Genomic DNA, 23,909 nt, shown 5'->3' with positions numbered 1-23,909 from the left:
ACATGGATGAATCTTGAGAACCTTATGTTGAGTGGAGCAACCCAGGCATTGAAGGACAAATACTACATGACCTCAATGATATGAGATAAGCAAGCTGCCTCAGAGAGCTAGAGACTGGAAAATAGGCTTACAGGAAATTAGGAGGTGGAGGAAGGATGTGAGCCGACGTCTGCAGGGGTGGAATCTATGATGAGCTGGCGGTAAGTATGAGCACAAAGAAAAGATAAAATGGGGGCAAGGGGTTGCCTTTGGGTGGGGCTTTGGGTTTGAGGGGACTGGGGATGGGCGGATGGGTAACATTGCCCACAAATTTGGGGAGAGGGAGGGGCAACATACGAACTTAGGAGAGTGTCAGGTGTTGGTTGAGAGTAAAATGCTGAGAAAATCATATCAAAATATAATTAGGAGGGTTACCTGTTTAGAATGCTCAGAGGGGATGGTCTGATGTGGGACGGACTCCTGGGGAATGTCTGAAGGCTCATTTTGCCAGGGTGGGTTGTTCCATTGGGTAGAGACCCAAGAAGTGAGAGTTGGGGTGGACCCACATCCTGGGGAGGACTAATGCCATCAAATAGAGAGAACTGTATCTCTCGAGAGAAAGGGTGGCTCCCAGGGCGTTAGGGCAGCTGAGCAAGTCAGGCCCTGAACACTGTTGCAAGTATCTCTGGACGTGGCACCTCGGGAAATGGAGATTGACTGTCGCTGTGGGCCCCAAGGGGAGGGGAAAATGGATGTTGAATGGATGGAACCAAGGTAAATGTGGGGGCAAGAGAGGAGTTTCACGAGAGTACACGAGGATGAATATAAAACTTAATATTACACCAAAAACATATAGGGGACGACAGACTAATAATGTAAACCATAATGTAAAACATAGGATAACTAAAAAATTTAGAAAACTGTATATCCTAAAGTATGGACCACATTGTAAGCACAGATGTCACCTTGTTTGAAAGCTATTGTTTTGGAGTCTGTACATCAGTTTCAGTAAATACGATATGAATAAGTTAAAAGATTATCACTGTGGAAGGGAAAAGGTTTTTTGGTGAATGTGTGGGAGTACTGTATATTGTATATATGAATTATTGTGTTCTAAGACTCTTGTGAAAAGAAGCTCAATAATTAGGAAAAAAGAAAAGAAAAAGATAGGATGTAGAAATTTTTCCAAATGAATATGTACTCTAGATCTAACCTTTAAACTCATTGCTGTATTCCATTTTACTAGAAAGGGAACCTGACATTATATTGGGATTCACTTTACAGGAAGTTCTGGATCACAGAGTGGTTCAACAATGGCAGCGGAGGAATACTGGTATGGGTTGTTATTGACAGGCTATATATGGTTGACAGGGAGTTATACAGGGCATATGTCCAGGGTGCATGGTAATGTTTAGATATACTCATTGTGGAAACAATTAAAAACAACAGCTGGGGGGGTACTGGGTTCCTGTCTGGGGTGCTCTGTCTTGGTCCCTAGGGGAGCTGCAGCAGTCCCCCAGGTGCAACGGTAAGAACCAGGAAGGAATGAGGGTCCAACAGTGGGCTCCTGATACTAATGACTATGCTTGTGAGCCTATATGCCTGAAATAAGAACAAGGCCTAGAGCAGCATTGTGCCTGGGAGTTTCCTCCTGACAGCCTTCATGTTACTCAAATGTGACCAGTCTTGAAGCCAAACTCAGCATGAAGATGCAGTGCATTCCCCCCAGCGTGGGGCATGACACCCGGGGATGAGCCTCCCTGGCATCAAGGGATCACTACCAAATACCAACTGAAGATGCAACTAGAAAATGACCTTGATATAAAGGTTCAATACGGATCAGCAGAATATTCCTGTCTACATATAATAAGATGACTTTAAAATGCTGTTTGACTTAATGTAAGGGGGAAATGGAAAGGAGAAATGAGTTTATATGGCTACGAGTCTCTGAAAAATAGTCTGAAGTTTGTCAGAAGGATTGCCCTTATGCACAACTGAGCAGAGTCTAAGAGACAGATAAAGTAGATACAACCCCAGGTATTGGTTCTTTTGAGGGATAAAGAGACCCATAGGTTCTATGGTCATGGCAGATGGGGTTCACTGCCATATCAGATGGCCCTTCTTGGAGCTGGTGTTTCTGCATGATGGAACTGGACTCAGATGGGATCTCTTTTCCCAAGACTTTCATGCTACTTTACTGGAATTGTACTTGGTGTTGGGGTTTAAGATATATTTAGGGGATTTGAATCTCTGGACTGACAGTATGATAGCCAGGCCCAGAGCCTCAACAGACTTCAGCTCCTGCACTCTGATTTATTGGACTTATCCCACTCAGCTAACATGGAGTTGAAGAAGGTCAACCACCACACCATGGAACCTAGAGTGTCTACAACTGAAAGCAGGAGGAGTGCATCCAGTATCCATGTGGAATCTAAGCCCCCACTTGACATAGATGTGCAATGGACACAACCAATCCAATGTCCACAGAGAAAATGTGGCATTCGTGTGGGAAGGGTGGCCATGGTGGCTGCTGGGTGTGGGGAATGGGAGGAAGAGATGAGATGGGGAGGCATTTTCGGGACTTGGAGTTGTCCTGGGTGGTGCTTCACGGACAACTACAGGACGTTGTAGATCCCCCCAGGGCCCACTGGATGGAACGTGGGAGAGTGTGGGCTATGATGTGGACCATTGACTATGGGGTGCAGCGATGCCCAGAGATGTACTTACCAGGTGCAATGGATGTGTCATGATGATGGGAGAGAGTGTTGCTGTGGGGGGAGTGGGGGGCGGGGGCGGTGGGGTTGAATGGGACCTCATATTTTTTGAATGTAATATTTTTTTAAAAAATGAATTAAAAAATATTATTTTAACTGTCAGAAAAAAAACAATAGGTATTTAAGAATAGTATAAATAGTTGACTTCCAATTCCAGAGCTTGTAATGGCTCTAGAGACATCTGGACACTCTCAGCAGTGCTGACAACCCCTGCAAATCAGCATCCCATTGGTGGCCTTTCCTTGGAATATATATTAAACTATCTCTCCCATGTAACCCAGTTAGGCTCATTTATAATTTCCTTACACGTGATTCTTCTTCCCCTTTATTTGAACCTCGAATTAGCACTATATCCATTAAATATCTGTCCCAAAGATTTGAATCTTCAGTCTGTTCATAGCCAGTTGAACCTGAATCCCAGCAAAGTTGCAGCCAACACCTTCTCTCCAGTTTATATGACTCACCTAGAACAACAAAGAAAATAATGATGAAGGACAATATCCATCCAAAAAAAATGCAGAGAAAATCTACAACATAAGGCAAGACAATACCATCCATGGGGTCTCAGCTCCCTCTAAATCAGAAGCAGAGTAGGCATCACCATCCCAAATGCCTCCAATGGAAAAATGAACAAATGTAAGGGGGAATGCAACTATTGACCAAAGAAAACTTATTATTCTAGTAACTGAAGATCTTATAATATTGATATAAAGACAGTGGTTTCCAGAGCTTCTGAGGGAAGGAAGAGGGAAGAATAGTGTAAAGTGTCATTTTTGAGACATTGGAATTTTTCTGCATAATATTGCTATGACAGATAGATGCCATTATACATTTTATCAAAAGTATAAAATTGTGAAACACAAAGTGTAAATTATAATGGAAAGTATAGGCCATCGTTGGTAGTAATGCTTCAATATGCATTCATTATTGTAACCTACTACAACACTAACTAAAGAGGTTATTAATATGGGAGAATGTGACAGGGAAAGGTGTGGTATATGGGAATCCCCTGTATTTTTTGTGTAATTTTTCTGTAATCTAAAACTTCTTTCAAAATACATTTAAAAATAATTGTTAAAGTAAAAACTGCCTATACTGTAATAACATTGATGTTAATTTATTAAATTTCCCACTCAAAAATCAGTTTTGCAGAATGGATAAGAAAATATAATCTATTTTTATTCTGTCTAAGAAAGACTTGCCATAGGCCTAAGGATACAAAGACATTAAAAATGAAAGGCTGCACATCTCATCTCTTCCTCCCGTTCCCCACACCCAGAAGCCCTGTCCTGGATAGTGCTTCACGGACAATTACGGGACACTGTAGATCCCCCCAGGGCCCACTGGATGGAACGTGAGAGAGTCTGGGCTATGATGTGGACCATTGACTATGGGGTGCAGTGATGCTCAGAGATGAACTTACCCGGTGCAATGGATGTGTCATGATGATGGGAGAGAGTGTTGCTGTGGGGGGAGTGGGGGGCGGGGGCGGTGGGGTTGAATGGGACCTCATATTTTTTTTTAATGTAATAATGTAATAAATAATTTTTTAAAAATGAAAGGCTGGAAGAAGATATCCTATGCATGCAGTAATTTAATCAAAATTCAGCTTATTCATTAGTAATGTCTAGAAACACTACTGATTTTTGCTCATTGAACTTGTATCAAGCCACTTTCATGAACTCATTTATTACCTCTCATATTTTTTTATAGATATTTCAGAATTTTCTAAATGTAGGATTATGTTACATGCAAACAGTGAGAGTGTCACATCTTCATTTCCAGTTTTGGTGCCTTTTATTTATTTTTCTTGTCTAAACACTTTAGCTGGAATTTCTAGACAATGTTGAATAACAGTGATGACATGGGCATCCTTGTCATGTTTGCAATCTTAGAGGGAATGCTTTCATCATTGAGAATAGCATTGACTATAGGTTTTTAATACATGCTTTTATTGTGTTGAGGAATTTTCCTTCTATTTCTATTTTTCAAAGTACTTTTATCTAGAAAGTGTGACATATTTTGCCATATACATTTACAGCATCAGTGGAGATAATCACGAAGTTTTTACCTTTGATTTGTTAATGTGGTGAATTATGCTAATTGATTGTCTTGTATTGAACCACCCTTGCACAACAGTAATAAAACCGACTTGCTCATGGAGTTTAATACTTTTAAATCCTGTTCAATTCGATTTGCAAGTCTATTGCTGAGAATTTTTGCATCTTTGCTCATTACAGTGATTCGTCTATACTTTTCTTTTTTCATAATATCTAATATGATTTTACTGTTAAGGCAATGTTTGCTTTCATAAAATGAGCTGAGTAATGTTCCATAATCCTCAGTATTTTAGAAGAGTTTAAACAGGATTAGTCTTCATTCTTATATAAATGTTTGGTAGAATTTCCTTTTAAATCCAGTGGTCCTGGACTTTTCTTTGTTGGTAGATTTTTCTTGACTAACTCAATTTCTTTATTGGGATTTACTTCTTGACTCCATGTAAATTCAAAGTAGTTGTTTGTGCTTCTTCAGAATTTGTCCATTTCACATAGGTTGTCTAATTTGTTGACACAAAATTTTATTTAAATATCCTCTTATGATCCATTTTATTTATTTGGTGTCAGTCATAATGCCCCCCCCCCTTCATTCCTGAATTTATTTATTTGCATTTTCTCTTTTTTTTTCTTGGTTACTCTACCTCAGTATTTGCAATTTTATGAATTTTCTCAAAGAACCATGTCTTGGTTTTATTGAATTGCTCTGTAGATTTTTTAAACATCTCAACTTCATTTATTTCTGCTCTAATATTTGTTATTTCTTTCTTTCTGCTTGCTTGGGTTTGGTATGCTGTTCTTTTCCTTATACCTTATGGAAGTCAATTAGGTCTTTGATTTTATCTCTTTTGCACTTTTTTATATAGGTATTTAGGGCTATAAATTTCACTCTCAGAACTTCTGTTTATCCTATGAATTTTTCATTTTCATTTATCTCTAGACACTTACTAATTTTGTTTCCAATTTCTTCTCTGACCAACTATTTGTTTAAAAATATATTGTTTAGTATCTATATATTTGCAAATATTCCCATTCTCTGTCTATTGTGGATTTCCAGCTTCATTCCATTTATGCTGCATGAAAATGTGTTGTATAATTTCAATCTGTTTAAATTTATTGAGATTATTTTTTGATGACACCAGATGTGGTATCTCCTGGAGAAAGATCCATGAACAGTTTAGAAGAATGCATATCATGCCCATTTTTGTGCAATTTTCTTAATATATCTTTTAGTTTAGCTTGTTATATTGTTCAAGTTCTCTGCTTCTATTTTTATTCTTGGTCTAGTTGTTCTATCTATTAATTATTGCAGAGATATCTTCTCCTTTCAGTATTGGCAGAGTTTGCCTCATATATTTTGAGTCTCCCTGGTTAGGTCCATAGGTATTTATGTCTGTTACCTCTTCCAGGTGAATTACACCTTATATTAATTTATAGTGGCTTAATGCAACATTTTTCATTTAAAATCTCTTTTCTTTTATATTTGTATAACTACCTCTGTTCTTTTTTATTTATATTTGAGTGAAATATCATTTTCCATCCTTTAAACATCAGCCTATTTGTATGCTTTGGTCTAATATGTCTCTTTTGTATACAGCATATAGATAGCTCATGTTTTTGTTTTTGTTTTATTCCATTCTATTATCCTTCTTCATTTGATTGGAGAGGTTAATTAGCATTTGATGTTATTATTATAACATCATTACTTACTTAAACAACTTAATTCTTTGAATTTTATACATCATATCTTATTTTTGTCCTTCTTTTAAAAATGTTGGTTACCCTTTCTGATAATCTTCATTTATAAATTCTCCTCCGAGTCATTCTTTCCTTGCGTATTTTCCTTTCAGGCTGCAGAACTCCCTTAACTGGTGCCTAAACAGTCTGATTCTTGTTACAAACTCTTAGTTTCTGTTTTTTTGTGAATATTTTAAACTCACCCCCTATATGAAGGACAGATTTGTCAGATAAAGAATTCTTGGCTGACAATATTTCTCTTTCAGTATCTTACCTCACCTCCATGGTTTCTGATGAGGTATCTGCATAAATCTTTCTGGGTATCACTTATATATGATGTTTCACTTCTCCCTTTCTGCTTTCAGAATTTTCTCACTGTATTAACCATTTGTCATTCTGAACAGTACATATCTTGGATTAGATCTATATGAATTTATCCAGATTAGATTACACTGCACATTTCAGACATGTATAATCATGTCTTTTAGAGAGTTTTGAAATTTTCAGCTATTATTTCCTCAAATATATTTTCTGCCACTTTTCCCATCTCCTCTCCTGGACTTCCCATGACACATACACTGGTATTTCCTATGCTTTCACTCTACTTCCTGCAACCCCAAACAATTTTTTTCCACTCTATTCTCTCTCTGTTCCTCCTTCCTTTCATTTTCAGCTCTTCTATCTTCTACATCACTGACTATTTTTCCTGCAATTTCAAAACTGCTATTGTCTCTAATATTCTTCTTATCTTACCTATTTCATTTTTAATTCCTATAACCATTTATATTTTCTCACTCAAATTCTTTATGCTTGCTCATTTTCTTCTTAATGTCTTTATCTCCTTAGACATATTGCCCGTCAACACCTTGATTTGATTTAGGAGCTTTATATGGACATCATTAATTAGTTATTGCAAATCCTAGGTCTTGTCTGGAGCTTAGATTTGTTCCTTTGCCATAGCCATGTCTTCCTTTTTACAGTAGGGTTTTTAATATTTTACTAATACCTTGACATTTAATTATCATGTTGCATTTATTCTGAGAGTTTCTCTCTCTTTTCTGGGATTTAGAATTGAGGTCCTGTTTCACTGCTCAAACCTGAACTATGGACTGAGTAACTGGGTGAAGAACAGTTTCCAAGGGCCTTGGGGAGGAAGGTAGTAAAGGTATCAAAAAATATATATTTTACTCCTTTCATGCACTTTCCTGGCCTACCAGCAGATGGCATACTTTCACTGATATCTCCACACACACACTAGGGTATTACGTGTTCATTGGAACCCTGCTCTTGTGGGTGATGCAGAATCAATCCTGGAGAGTTCCTGCTCTGGGCTGTCTATTCAGAGTGAAGTCTGACAAATCGAACTTGCTCGGAAGGAAGTTACCCTCCTCCCTTGACCAGTCACACCTCTCCTTTCCTAAGGAAGGAAGTATATTTCCTCCTCCTTGCATCATCAGCAAACAATCCAAGTCAGGAGGAAGGGTGTTTGAGAAGGCAGGTTATTTTTTTGTTTCCTGTTGGCTCCCAGGAAAAGCAATTCCGTGGCCCCACCTGACCTGGAATGGCATGACCCATTGAAAACGGTAGACCAAACTTCCTGGCTAAAAGCTGGATTGCCCTAGGCTATGTCCTTACCTCTCCCTTCACCTGAGGAGTTGGATCCATGTGACCCCTAATTCTGTCGCCTCCAGCCAAGGGCCAAAGGACCAAATACTGTCTGCTCTGAGGGCGAAGGATTAGGTGCCAGCAAATTCAGCTTTACTCAAGGATCTTCTTCACAGAATTTCCTTTTCTTCAACCCTTTCTCTTCTGGGTCCTGAACCCCCTTCCCCTGCTGCCCTAAACCATAGAATAGTATTTTGGCAATGTCTGTCTGTCCTCTAGCTGTTTTCTGTAACAGAAGTGATTTCTGTGCCTCTCTAATCTTGCATTTTACTGGAAGTTCTCCCATTGAACATTACATCACCAGCTCCCACACTTCTTGCTCTTACCCAGGTAACACACAACACATCAGGGTCCTGGGGCAGCCATACCATGAGAATGAATGAGTGTAGAAGGCTTGATTACACTCTGCCAGCTTTAACAACCTTCACAATCCTCATAGAATTGTACATGGCTTGGGACACTTGTTCCTCTGCTGTGCTCTCAACAAAATAAGCTCTCAATTACTATTATATTATTAGAAAATTAAGTTAATATACTGCAGCAGAAAATTCTGAATCTAAGAGAACATAATGCATCATTTAAAATGTGCTTTCTAATGGTTTCTAATTAAGTAACAGCACATAATTGGGCCATTTTGGAAAGAGGCATTATGCCTACTGCATTTTAAAATCATTTCTCAATTCTTCAAAGTCATTATTCTAAAGACATTGAGGCACTTTTAAATTTCTCAGCAGAAATCCAGAGGAGCAGGGACAGGAGGACCTGCATCTTTGAGATCATCTTGCTGCTCTGCCTGCATGATGCTGCTCAGTGCACATTGCAAAGTGCTCATTTATAGAATCTGAGCAGCTGACCTGGTCCTGGGGGAGCCTATACAAAGCAATCACTGCATGTGGAGAAAATTGTATGGGAAGTGAGTGCTGAACTATCCAATGCAAATAAGAGTTAAAAATATCATCACAGAGAGTCTAAATTTGTGACAACTCAGAAGCTTTAATACAAAAATAGAGTCTCTAAAACTACAAACAAGTATCTAATGAAGAGATTTTACCTTAAGTTTAAAATATATTTAGGATGGTAGGTTTGCTGATGTCGACCTGTGACCCTCTTCACCTCCTCCTGATCTCTGCAAACTGCATCTTCGACCTGAACTTCCTTTCAAAGTGACAGCCCCTTAGGCCAAGACAGGAATGGGCCAAGGGGGCTAGCAGCAGGGCAATGTGGTTCCCTCAGATGTGAATTCCTTAGAGAGCACAGGAGGGGCCCCAGGCCTCTGTTTTCCTCCTTCTGCATCTCCTACCTCTACAAACAGGGCTTCATCTTACCAGGCTCCAGTTTCTCAGTGTTTTAGCTGGGCCTTTCTTAGGACCATTGCTGGGGTATCTGCTGTGCTGTGTGGTTAGGTTTGTGGGGGCCACGTGCTGCTACCTTCTCTTCAAGACTTTTAGTGAACAATTGGTGGTCTCCTGCTTTACTGGTAAAGTGGCCTGTGCAATTTCATTTGTGTACAGGCTCCATCCTATCATCCCTCGTCCCTCTAGATGCTCTTTTCTTCTGGGAAACTGCCCTTAAATTATCACCATTTCCCTAGTGATCTAATTTCCTGGAACATTATTTGAAAGATTTATCCAGCAACAACTGTAATTTGAATGGAACAAGAAATTTAATCATTGAAATAGTACAAAAGAGCAATTTCTTGCTAATGTCCTACCTCTTCTACAGTCCAAGGGAAGCAAGCTAATGAACTGCATGGGAATTGCACATGGAGCTGAAATTCACAATGACTTCTGTGGTTCTGTTTGTGTTCGGATGCCCTAATGTCACCATGTTTATCAAAACTCTTTCTGATCTCATATCCTGACAAATAAGCTGATTGCAAACAGAATACTATGGATGAATAGAACAATCACTGTATCTTTTAGATATGTTCTGGGGAGATTCATATCCATCTGCACGAGGAGACAGGTTTCTGAATCACCTGAATCCAATGATGATCATCACATTTTCTAACTTGTCCTTTCTGTATTGGCATCTCTTTTACCTCCTCCTCCTAGGACGAGACTCAGCACACCAGGATATCAGTCAATGAACCCTCTGAATGGTCTTCAATTTGTCATTTACCAAGAAGAACATAAGAATAACTTTCTTTTTCATTTTAATTAAAAAAGAAAAACTTAGTTTCTGATATTAATATAATGTATTTTAATTACCATATAGTTCCCATTGTTCCCTGCAGCTACAGTATTGACTTGGCGGAGACCATGTTAATATGTCCAAGGACAGAAGGACATGGACAGATAAACAGCACAGCTCTGTGATCTTGTACCCTACAAGAGCAGCTCACCACTACTTACCAGAACTGATGTCTTGAGCTTCATCTGCTGGATTTTTCATCATGCCAAGAGCTTTAATCTAGGCCTCTTGCTCTATATCAATGCTTGGAGAACACTAACATTCAGCAGGAAAAGTGAATTCATAGACTGTGTTTTGGGGCATCTTATAATCCCTTTCACACCAAGGATTTCCTTTTAAAATTGGGTTTCTTTAAAAGACACTTTGTGCTGACATAGGTGGAGGGAAGGATAAACAAGGAAGTTTTGCAGTTACAAGTGTGTGTCCCTTGCCACTTAGCAGGACTCATAAATTCTTCACCCTTCTGATTTTGCAGCAATGTGCCTTACCGCTTGTGAATTTACAGACAATTTCCAAAATAAATAGCTACGAATGGGTTTAGTTTCCAGAAGTAATCTTGGTGAAAGAATAATAATACATCCTTGTGGGTGGGGAAAAAAAGAAGAAAGAACGAAGACTAAAGAAGATTAGATAGAAGAAGACAAAAGAAAAGAGGGGAAGAGAAGAAAATGTATAACTTTGGGTCCAAATTTTATAAAAGTCAAGGACCAAAAAATGTTTAATTCTAAAGCCATTTTATCCTGTAGTTATTCAAGGACAGTATAAATAGTTGCCCTCTGGTTCCAAGGCTATACAAGAATCTGAGTGATAAAAGACAGTCAAGAATTTATGCATGTGGGGTACATTATCCTGAAGGACCCTGCAATGTACTATGGGCTAGATGGACACAAATCACAAAGTAAATGTGAACCAAAATAAAAGTGGAACCTATCCTTCTGCAACAGAGAGGAAATAATAGGAAGGCTCTAGTTTTGTTGCAAAATGGATAGTAAAAGATATATTAGTGGTATAAAAAGAAACAGAAAAGACAAAAGCTATCTGTAATTATTAGTTTGGTGCAAAAGTAATTGTGGTTTTGCATTTTTGAAATTGCCATATGATATTGGCATATATTGTTAAGTAAATGTAGTTATGTTATAAATTGTTTTAATGTGCATTTCTCACTTCATGAAATTTTGCAATTGACTTATTAATTGCGGTTTATTTTATATTTATTTTAGACTATGGAAATGATATTAGACAAAAAGCAAATCTGAGCAGTTTTCTTATCTGAGTTCAAAATGGGTCAAAAGCAGCAGAGACAACTTGCAACATCAACAATGCATTTGGCCAGGATCTGCTAACTAACGTTCAGTGCAGTGGTGGTTCAAGAAGTTTTGCAAAGGAGATGAGAGCCTTGAAGATGAGGAGCATGGTGACTGGCCACTGGAAGTGGCCAATTGAGAGCAGTCATAGAAGCTGGTCCTCTGACAGCTACAGGAGATGTTGCTGAAGAACTCAACATGGACCATTTTATGGCATTTTAAGCAAATTGGAAAGGTGAAAAAGCTTGATAATTGAGTGTCTCATGAGCTGACCTAAAATCTTAAAAATCATCATTTTGAAGCATCATCTTACTCTAGCAAGAATGAATCATTTTTTGATCAGATTGTGACAGGGGCAAAAGTGGATTTTATACAACCACCAGTGACAACTAGCTCAGTTGCTGGACCAAAAAGAAGCTCCAAGCTCTTCCCAAAGCCAAATTTGCACCAAAAAAAAAAAAAAAAGGCCATGGTCACTGTTTGCTCATCTGGCCGGTCTGATCCTCTACAGCTTTATGAATCCCGGTGAAACCATTACATCTGGGAAGCATGCTCAGCAAATCCATGAGATGCACTGAAACCTGCAATGCCTGCAGCCAGCATTGGCCCACAGAGAGGGCCCAATTTTTCTCCATGACAGCACTCAACTTCAGGAACACAAACAACGCTTTGAAAGTTGAACAAATTGGGCTACGATGTTTTGCCTCATCTGCCCTATTCACCTGACTTCTTGCCAATCGACTACCAGTTCTTCAAGCATCTTAATAACTTTTGGCAGGGAAAACACTTCCACAACCAGCAGGATGCAGAAAATGCTTTCCAAGAGTTTGTCGAATTCCAAAGCATAGATTTTTATGCTACAGGAATAAACAAAAATGTGTTGATTGTAATGATTCCTATTTTGATTAACAAAGATGTGTTTGAGCCTGGTTATAGTGATGTAAAATTAACAGTCTGAAACCACAATTTCTTTGCACTGACATAAAAACATTACAAAATTTTATAAAATTGTCTTAAATGACTGTTGGGATGCATACATACAAATTCTATAGAGCACTGTAAGCGGGGAACTCCAAAGAAAGGTTTTGATGAATTTCCCAGGAGAAACTGGTAGGCAGAAGTAGAGATGGACATTCTCTCTTCTGACTGCTTACAATTTACTGATGATTTAAATCTACACAGTAACAATTAGTCCAGTGGTTGCTTCACCAAACAAATGGGCATCATTACCTGGACAAGTTGACACATGAATCTAACCATCACAGAAGACAAGATTTCAAACCAGAGACAAGGAACACTGCCTCATGATCACCATCTGTTTGGTGGGCCTTATCTGGTAATATATGATAATCTACTTCTCCAATATAACTAAGCTATACTCATTCATAATACAACTAACTACTTATGATTCTTGTATTCCTTTTATCTGAAATATACCTATTAAATGTATCTCTCAGAGTCTAATGTCTTTGAATTATTCATATGCTGGTTGAGACCTGAATCCCAAAAGAATTGCTGCTAACTCCTCTCCAGTTATTCATTATATCCAGAATCAGACCCCTGCATTGCCCTCACAGCAAATACTATCTCTGAAAATGAGCAACAAGATACTTAGATGTCACCCTTAGCACTGTCCTTTAGGTCAGTTTGTCAAAAAACAAAGTAATTAGTAACCTAAAGTGCAGCCTCACCACCTACTGGTGATAGGTAAAATGGCTTCAGCTTCTAAGATGTCATAGAGCAGGTTCTTCATTTACTCCCACCCAAAATCAGTGATATTTCTAGACTTAAGCAAACAACATCAGGAACATTTTTAAACTTAGGACATTAACTTAGGAAGAAATAAAAAAGAAGCCCGACCTCATAACGCTTTCATTTTACTGGGAGGGATAGACAATAAATAAGTAATATCTCTGCATCCACTCTCATCCTGCTACTCTGAGATTTCCTCTCCTGTGTGCTAGGTGCGCTGTGCAGGTACCAGAGCTCTTTTCTCCTCTGACTTGCCTTTCTGGTTCAGGAAGCCAAGGCAGATCCATCAAGGTGGCACCCACTGCCCCCTTCCCTCCTTTCCCTCCTACTGGGATGGGCATGCTCACAGCACCCCTGTGGTGGGCACAGACGTCCCTGGGTGACATGATGCAGTAGTGCCTCACTGCAGCTCCTGGTGCCTAGGGAGTTTGGCTCCCACTCTCCCTCCAGGTCCTCTGACTTTTGTAGGAAGAGAGATTGGACCAAGCTAATGGTAGAGTTGAGCAGGATATCTGCCCCCAGCTGCTTCTCAGGATCTCTAGGAAAGGGCAAAGTAAGCCATGAAATCTCCAGTGTCCCTGTTGTGCACCAAGCTCTGCCTAAACCAGAGGTTACCTGCAGACTCACCTAGAAATCATTATTAGAGTCTACAAATGCTCTAATAATGATTGTACTGATAAATGAACAAGTATGTAATTAAGTCAAATACCATTAATTGTACAATTTGGATGAATTGTATGCTTTATTAGCATGTATCAATAAATTTTATTTGTTTAAAAATATGTAGCAATAAAATTGATTTTTAAAAATTGAAAGGGGAAGAACTCTTCAGGAATAAGAAAAAATCAAATTGAACACTCTAACCCTTTGCAATATTGGAACATTCCTCTTCAGTATGAATTTAAATGAATAAAAATAAATATTTTATTTTTTTCCTTTAAAATATCATTTTGTCTCCATTTGTAATTCATCTTTACATTCCTTTATTCCATATAGATCTGTGCTGTATTGAGTTTTCCTTTCAACAAGTTATAATCTCTGTCTGGTTCCCTCATATGATGAGTAAAATAAAAATTTTAACACAAATTTTTTATATCCTTAGGAAAATCATGATTTTACTTTTTTGAAAAATATATTTTAACAAATCTATTTTCATTTTCCCTAATGCCTCATATTCTCACTTCCCTCCTTACCCAGATTAAATTCTGTGATGCTGCTTAATAATGAATCCCTTACACACATCAAGAAATCACTTGCCCTTCCTGTATTTTATTATCTTCATCCAGCAACATCCTACCCATGGTAAAAACCCCACACTTCACATGCCCATATCCATGTCTCTGTGGTTGGAGAAATGTTCTAACTTGTCTCACTTTAAATTTATGACCACTCACCTCATTAGGGTGCTGAATCTTGCCTCACAATCATACATAATTTCCCAGGACCCTTCACTCTCTACTCATTCTTTTTATCTTTCAACTTCTAACGTCCCCCACATGGATGAACATGCTAGTAAAACCTGGGCATTTATAATCTATAATGGGAAATCATAGTCTGTAAATTAGCTCACTTTATCACTTGTCAGCTCCTTCTTTTCTATTTGGGACCCATGATATATTTTTTTCTCTCATTTCTCTTCCTTCCCTGCCTGAATAATTTACTGGCCTAACTAAAGAAAAAATAAGTACAAAAATTTAAAAATGTTTAAAAAAAGAGGATTAAGTCCAGAAGTCCCTCCTATGTATCCTCTGATTGAGGGATTCTCAAATGGAGGTTTTTCTCTTGTAGTATCATAAATATAGCATACCACTGTCTTCTTGTCTTCTTTTTTTTTTGTGACAAAACAGCACTCTATCTTATTGGGTATCCTTATTCTTTTGCATTGCTTTTATCTCATTCTCAGAATTCTCACTTTGACTTTGGCATTTACATTTTGGTCAGGGTGTGTCTTGAAGTTGGTCTATTTGGAGTATTTTGAATGGGAGTACATTGGGCTTCTTAGACATGGATATCTACGTCCTTCAATAGGGTTGGGAAATTTTCTACCATTATTTCTTCAAATATTTAGTTTTATCCCCTTTCCCTTCCCTTCTACTTCTGGGATACCCGTGACATGTATGTATTCAAAATTTTTCATGTCATTAGTTCCCTGAGACCTTGTTCAATTTTTTTCATTCTTTTCTTCATCTGTTCATTTCTATGTTCACTTTCAGAGGCCATTTTTTAAGCTCACCAATCATTCCTTTTGCTTCCTCAAATCTGCTATTTGTGATTCCAATATTTTTTAATTTGACATATTGCACCATTCATTCCCATAAGATCTGTTTTTTTTTCAATGTATGCCTTCAAATTTTACATTGTGCTCATCCAGTGTCTTCTTAATATCCTTAATCTCTTTAACTATCTCATTGAATTTACTAAGGAGATTTGTTTGAACATCTATGATTAGTTGCCTCAACTTCTTTATGTCATCTGGAGGCTTATCTTGTTCTTTTAACTGGGCCATATCTTCCTGTTTCTTAGTGTGGATTATAATTTTTGGTTGTGTCTTGGCATCTGGCTTACTAGAGTATTTCCTCTGGGTGTAGTTTTTCTCATTAGTTTCAGGTTTCCTGCCCTTTCTCCCTTGCTGATTGTGCAGTAGGAGCCAAGGATGCAGTTGGCGTTACAAGATATGGAGGCTGAAGCTGCCCTCATTGCACCAGGGACCAAGGAAGCTTCTCCCAACTTTCTCCTTTGCCAGGGGTAGGGACAAAGTCACAGCTTTGTGGATTAATACAAGTTGTGCTGGCCTAAACTGTAGCTGCCCAGAGACTGATGAAGCTTCACACCCCTTTCTCCCTTGCCTTGGGTAGGGGTGGAGGTGTAGGTGTGGGCAACAATCTATGCAGTTCAAGTCCAAAGATGACCACAGTTGCCCTGGTAGAATTCTGATTATTCAGTCTTTGTCAGCCAAATGTTCCTGTGGTTAACTTGATAGGCTTGTGCAGAGCCCGCCAGCCTCCTCCCTGCCAGAGTTGGGGCTTAAGCCTGGGCTAAGGCTTCAGGGGTGATCTGGGTGAAAAAACTGGTTCCTACAGTCACTATGATATTGTTCAGCCCATTTTCCCCTCACACTGGGGGCAGGGTCAAAATGGAGGACAAAGGCCTCTTTCAGACTTCAACGGTTTCAAACTTTAGATACTCTTAGTGTTAAACTTTAGTGAGCCAAATTTACTCATCAGTAGCTGCAAACAGTGGCCAAACATCTCTTCCCCACCCCCTGATTTTGGGAGTGGAGCTTCCAATTCCAGCCACAGAATTGCACTGGGTGACTTGCATTGCCAACATCAGGTGATCAAATGCCTCTGAGACTTGGCCAGTAATTTCCTAGAGAGGCTGCCACAGGTCCCCCAGCTTCCTCCCTGTAGAGGTGGGGCTGGGGCCTAGGCTAGACCTGCAATATGGCCTAGATGGAAAGAAGCTGGTCCCCACTGCACTGTGATTTTTAGTCCTCCCTGCTTCCCCTCTGCCAGGCGCTGAGTTAAGATGCCAGCTACCGGCCTCTTTCTCACTTGAACAATTTCATACTTAATTGTCCTTAGGGTTATATTTTTGTCCAGCGAATTTACTTATCAGGAGCTGAAGTTGGTACCCAACCGTCTCTTCCTCCCCCATATTTTGAAAGTGGAGCTTTCAATTCCAGCCACAGAGCAGCGGCCAAACTAAAATCAACATATTTCATTGGCTGAGCATCATCCCTTATAACCTAAGCAGTCTTAAATAAGTATAGTATATTAAGGCACCCATAATTACTATTTGATGGCAATAAGAAATGAAAATGATTATCTAAGTTAAAAAGGAAGATAGAGTAGCAAATCAAATACTCCTTTGTGAAAATCAAGAAAAAGGCATGGATGGCAAAGGGTCCAGTGAATGAAATGAGTTAAGGAGGTAAATGACCTTCCATAGGGGAAGTTTTGAATGTGACGGATCAAGTATTTAATCTTGGGAAGGACCAGAGTTGGAAGATAATGGGGGAGAAGGTAGAATATGGAAGGGATAAGGAAAGAAGATGATAAATTTTTAAACATTAAGGAGATACAATGAATAGATAATCAATCCATCAGGTTGTAAAGTTTAAAAGACCCTAGCCTAGAGGTTCAACTCACCTGTCACTAGATCTGGCTAAGAGAAAAAAAGATTTCTATGGTACAGTCCCCTAAAGGATGTGGTTTCTCATACAGATGAGGGATGCAAACATATTCAAGTCTATTTGAGGAGGAAGCAGCTGGTGCTGCAAGACTCACTGCCCTACAGCCCTGGGGAGGAGGTTTGTGTTCGAGGCTGAAGCACTGTGGGAGGATAGTTGTAACCCCGCTGACAGTAATAATCTCCCAGATCTTCAGGCTGGAATCTGCTGATGGTGAGAGTGTAATCTGTCCCAGACCTACTGCCACTGAATCGATCAGGGACCCCAGATGGCTGGTTGGATGCACCATAGATGAGCAGTTTAGGAGCCTGTCCTGGTTTCTGGTGGTACCAATGTAAGTAGCTGCTGGAAACACTCTGACTGGCCTTGCACTTGAGGGTGATGGTCTCTCCTACAGATGCAGCCACAGAGCCTGGAGACTGGGTCATCACGATATCCCCACTGGCACCTGCAACCAGAAAAGAACATAGATCATACATTAAATTATGAATATATAAAATATGTATCTAAATGTAAGTTTTCTTATTTATCATATATATTCAGATCTGCTTTAGATGAAATGGTTTGCTCACTCTGCATGTTAAAACCATTCTCAAAACTTATAAAGATAATACCCTTCTAAATCTCTCACCTGAGGCCCAGAGTACCAGCAGGATGAGCAGTTGGGAATGTGACATCATCTTGCTCACCTATCTGATGTACTCAGTGCCCATTTCAAGGGAAACTGCATTAATAGAGCTCTGAGCAGACAACCAAGTCCCCGAGGAGTATATGCAAATCAATAGAGAGTATAAAGGCAAATGTACCTGTGCAGTGGGTTGTGAAGATAAATAATGGAAAGAGATAAAAATATCATGCACACAGGAAATGTAACTACACTCCTGCAAAAGGCAAGAAATTAATTTAACCCCACAACTGTGAACAATAGTCAGCACAATTCAGAAAATGAAATATTTTATCAGCAATTTTACTCTTTCAAATCAACTGCACCTTTGAAAACAAAAGGAATTTGTAAGAAAATACATCCATCTGTAAGTGTAATGTCAGAACTTGATTAAATGTTGTAGCCATGGTGCCCAAACCTAGGTGAAATATACTCATATCATTAGATATATTAAGATGCAGTGCATGTGTGGTGTATCTATCTCAGTCTAGATTTTAAACAGGTATTTGAAGCTCCTCTTCAACATTCCAAAGGCATCTTACTTAATATATACAAAACAAGACCTTCTTATTGCCCTTAATACAAGTAATACTCCCAGAAATGAGTCACCAGATACTTACAAGTCACCCTAAGCACTGTCATTTAAATCGACCACTTTCTAAAACCACTAATGACCTGATTAGCAGAACTGAAGTGTAACACCTCCACCTAGTGGTCGTAGGTAAAATGGATTCAGCTCCCAAGGTCTGATAGAGCAGGTCATTTATTCCTATCCAAAACTAATGATACTTTTAGAACTAAGCAGATAACAATATCATGAACACTTCTAGGCATAGGACACTATTCTGTGGATAACTAGGGTATTAGTGAGTGGTGCCCCTCGCATTTCCACCCCTTGATTCCAGGATTGTGAATCCCAGCTAGGGGAGAAACAGCACCATAGAGTGAACGTTGATTTAGAGCATACAAAGCTTCCTGGAAAGCATTGCCCCAGCCCTGAAGGCACTGTCACCTAGTTGACAAGGTGAGCCCTCACAGGATCAATACACTAAGATGGAAAGATTCTGTATTTTGTTGGGTTTATCTCCCAACCTCTCTCCTCCAAATGTCAGGTTATTCATTAACAGCCATTATTGGAGTACAAAAAAGAGTACCAGAACTGTATGAGATAGCAACTAGTATTTGTATAATAAGTATATGAATGAAAAGATAAATAAATAAATGATATAAATCAATTATGTAAAATTTATTTACAAGTAAAACAGAATTAGAGCAATAAACTAATGAGTAATTTTAGTTTTTTTTTGCTATTTCATAAATTTGCAGAAATGAAAATAGGTCACCATAGCCATAAATATTCAAGGGGAAATAAATTTTGATACAGGGTAATGCTACCAAATATGAAAAATGTTTTAGGGATTGGTCTCTTGGATGCAAACAACAGAAATGGAGTGGGTTTTGCTAAGCAAAAATGAAAGTATAAAATGAATACCCTTGGCTTACAGATCTGATCACAAGCTGGGGCAGCATAGGAAATGTGTTGGAAGTTAGATGGCATTAACACAGTCTGGGACATCACAAAAAGAGAAAGACTTGATCCCATTCTACCACAGATGGATGGTGGACACTCCTGATGGCAACATCAATGCTGGATGCCAGTCATGAGACATTGGAGGTTGAAGATATCTGCTGCCCCCATCATGGCAGAGGATTCAGTTTGAAATATTTTAGACTCAGAGATGCATATTAGAAAAATTTCTACATGTTATGTCCAAATTGTGTGAATCTAGCAACTATAAATAAATTGCTAAATGCAATTACTGTTTTCCATCTTAGTGTTATTAGAGAATGCACAACATATGACTTCTTCCTGCATATAAGTATATAAGTAAGGAGAAATAGAACCAGCAAGATGGTGAAGAGTAAGGAGCTCCTATAGTCAGCTCATGCTACAGGCAGTTAGTAATCACCCAGAGCTATCTAAAGCACCTCTTGGGTGGCTCCAGGAGACAAGAAGGTCATCGTGCAACATCGTGGAAAGATTGGAAGGAGGATACTCCCCATCTGCAGAGAAGATTTAAGAGTAGGGCATTCCACATCCCAGAGGCTGGTGCCCATCTTCCACTGCCTAAGGAGTATTTCCATGGCTGGAATTGGAAGCTCCACTTTCCAAAAATGGGGAAGAAAGAGAGGGTTGTGTACTAACTTAAGATACTGATGAGTAAATCTGGTGGGCTATCTTATAATCCTTAGAAGAGGTAAGGTTTGAGCCTGTCCAGGTCAGAAAGAGGCCAGTAGCACCATTTTAACTCCACCTCTGGCACAAGGGGAAGCAGCATGTACTGAATATCACACTGCTGGTAGGGACCAGCTTCTTTCCATCCTGACCAAATTGCAGTTATAGCATAAACCCCAGCCCCACCTCTGGCAGGGACATAACTGGAAAGGCATGCACCAGCCTATCCAGGAAAATATAGGCCACACCAAGAAGGCTGGTGGTCACCCTGCTTGGGCACACAGGCCACCTCAGGGGCTATCCTGTGGCTGGAATTTGTATCTCCATCTCCCAAAAACAGGGAGGAAGAAATGGTTGACTGATTTCAGCTATTGATTAATGAATTTGGATCGCTAGAGTATAACTCTAAAAATAGCTAAAGTATTAAAATGTCCAAGTCAGAAAGTGACTGGTAACCTCCACTTTGACTATGAACACAGCATGAGGACAAGCTGGCTCACTGAAAATCACTGTGATTGAAGGGACAGGTATCTTTCAACCGGGTTGCCCTCAGTCCAAGCTAAGCTTCAACCCCACATCTAGCAGGGAGAACTCATCAGGCCCTGCAACAGTTTTTCCAGGTAAATGACAGTGCATTTGGCTAGCACTAACAGAATAGCATATGTACAAGACAACTGCAGTCACCTTGGACCTGTAATACATACATTGCTCCCCACACCTGTAGCTCCATCCCAGCCCCAGGGAGAGGAGAAAGGTACTTAAAGCTTTATAAGTCTATCTGGGCAATCACAGTCTAGAACTACACAACTTGGATTATTATACACAGATGTAGCTTGGCCCAAACACCTAGGAAGAAGAAATGTGGAAGAAATTTCCTCAGTCTCTGGGGCACTGAGGGCGCCTTGAGCCTCCACAGCTCACAACACCAAGTGCATCCTTGGCTCCTACTACACAACCAGCAAGGGAGAAAGGGCAAGAAAACCCTAAACTAAAGAGCAAAACTGCACCCAGAATGAATACTCTAGGAAGCCAGACATCGAGGTACCAACAAAAAATTTCTACCCACGCTAAGAAACAGGAATATATAACCCAGAAAAAGAAGCAAGATATGCCTCCAGATGGCATAAAGGAGTTGAAACAACTAATTATAGTTGTTTAAGCAAATCTCCTTAATAAACTCATTGAGATGGCTAAAGAGATTAAGGATATTAAGTAGACATTAGATGAGAACAAAGAAGAATTTGAAAGCATACATAGAAAAATAGCAAATCTTATTGGAATGAAATCAATAAATGAAATTTAAAATACACTAGAACAATCCACCAAGTGCAACAGGAAAGACCAAAAAAGAATGAAGGTCCAACAATGAGCCCTTGATACTAATGACTATTCTTGTGAGCTGTGCACTTGAAATAAGAACAAGGCCTAGAGCTGTAGGGCGCCTAAGAGTTACCTCCTGAGAGCTTCCATGTTGCTCAAAAGTGGCCAGTCTCAATGCCAAACTCAGCGTGTAAATGCGTTGCCTTCCCACCCCCCCTTCCCCCCCCCCCCTGGCGTGGGACATGACTCCAGGGCATGAGCCTCCCTGGTGCTGAGGGATTACTACCAATTACCAGCTGATGATGTAACTAGAAAATTACCTTGAATAAAAGGGTCAACTCGGACCAGCAGAATATCTCAATCTACATATAATACCAGGAGTTAAAAATGCTGTTTGACCTGAATAAATGGTGGAAATGGAAAGGACAAATGAGTTTATATGGCTATGATACTCCAAAAAGAACCCGTAGGTTATCAGTGGGGTTGCCCTTATGCACAACTCAGCAGAGTACCAGAGACAGATAAAGTAGATACAACCCCAGGTATTGGTTCTTCTGAGGGCTTCAAAAACCCATAGGTTCTTTGGTCATGGCAGATCAAGTTCAGTGCCATCTCAGTTTGCCCTACTTTGGAATTTGTGTTTCTGTGTGATGTAGCTGGACTCAGATGTGATCTTTGTTCACAAGCTTCTCCTCATACTTTTACCAGAACTGTAGTTGGTGCTGGGGTTTAATGTATACCCAGGGGACCTGAATCTCTGGACTGACCATGTGATAGCCAGGCCCTGAGCCTCAACAGACTTGCAACTCCTACCCTCTGGTTTATTGGACTTACCCCACTCAGCTAACATGGAGGTGAAGAAGGTCAACCACCACACCAGGGAGCCAAGAGTGCCTACAACTGAAAGCAGGATAATTGCATCTAGCATCCATGTGGAATCTAAATCCCCTCTTGATATAGATGTGGAGTGGACACAACCATTCCAAGGTCCACAGGATGGAGGACTAGTATATTGATTAGAGTGGACTTACTGATAATCTATTCATGAACTATTGTGATTAGTAATTCAAGAAAATGTGGCACTGGTGTGGAGAATGTGGCCATGGTGGCTGCTGGGGGTACGGAATGGGAGGAAGAGATGAGATGTGGAGGCGTTTTCAGGACTTGGAGTTGTCCTGGGTCATACACTTTTTAAATCCAGAGTTTAGGATTCACTTTCAGGTAGCCTGATAAAGAACCCTAATTCTAAAACAGAGTGCTGCCCCCTCAGTACCTACTACTCATGGTTTCTATATTCAGGGACAAAGAATCTGAGACTCTTAAAAGGAGAAAGAAGCTTAGAAATGAAAGTTCTCATTTATTAATTGGGAAACAGAAGGACAGCAAGTGAAGGGCATGGACTAGTCATTTAGGCACAGAATTTAAATTTGAGACCAGTGCTCATTTACCTATGTTTTTGTTTGTATTTTTTTTCTTGAGGCCACCATCGAATTGTATAAAAAGACTCCCTACAATGCTGAGGGAAGTATTTCACTGATTGAAGTTGCAGTCAGCTGTAGATGCAATCAACTGACTACATAACCCAAATCCTGTTATGGTTTTACTCAATGCAATAGTGAACTAATTACAGACATCTTAGGGAAGTAATCCATGGACCTCTGCAAAAATGGAGAATTAAGAGTGGTAGTTGGAAATGTAACCCCTTCGTCAAAAGTCATTTTCATACCCAACATTTTCCATCATGTCATCCCTCAAGCCCCAATCATGCCTCTAACCATTCCCTCCCACAGGCTGATTATCAACAATTTACAAGATGACTGAACTGAGAAGATTAAACAAGTAACAATACCTTATGAGTGATAGTCCCAGAGACAAAGATAGCAAATGTCCAAGCAATGGTCACACAGAATTAGTCAACGAGAAGATCCTAGAGGCCTCATGAGGTCTGAAGATATGTTTCTGTGTGTTTATAGTCATCTGAAGGAGACCCTATTAAACAATCCTAATCCTGGGAACCTATATGAGGTACCTCATATATA

The 23,909-nt window shown here is 39.5% G+C and overlaps 2 gene segments (V, D, J or C); both read right to left on the bottom strand.

Annotated features, from left to right (window-relative positions):
* LOC131273808 (immunoglobulin kappa variable 3-11-like) overlaps positions 1 to 23,909 on the bottom strand; it is a 911,457-nt gene that overhangs the window by 709,666 nt on the left and 177,882 nt on the right.
* Positions 17,752 to 18,346, bottom strand: LOC131273013 (immunoglobulin kappa variable 3-20-like). The segment is given in 2 exon segments: positions 17,752 to 18,098; positions 18,282 to 18,346. Coding segments are annotated over 2 exon segments (396 nt in total).

The sequence above is a fragment of the Dasypus novemcinctus genome, chromosome 17 (genome assembly GCF_030445035.2).
Source record: "Dasypus novemcinctus isolate mDasNov1 chromosome 17, mDasNov1.1.hap2, whole genome shotgun sequence".
NCBI lineage: Eukaryota > Metazoa > Chordata > Mammalia > Cingulata > Dasypodidae > Dasypus > Dasypus novemcinctus.
This window is presented reverse-complemented; position numbering and strand designations above follow the sequence as displayed.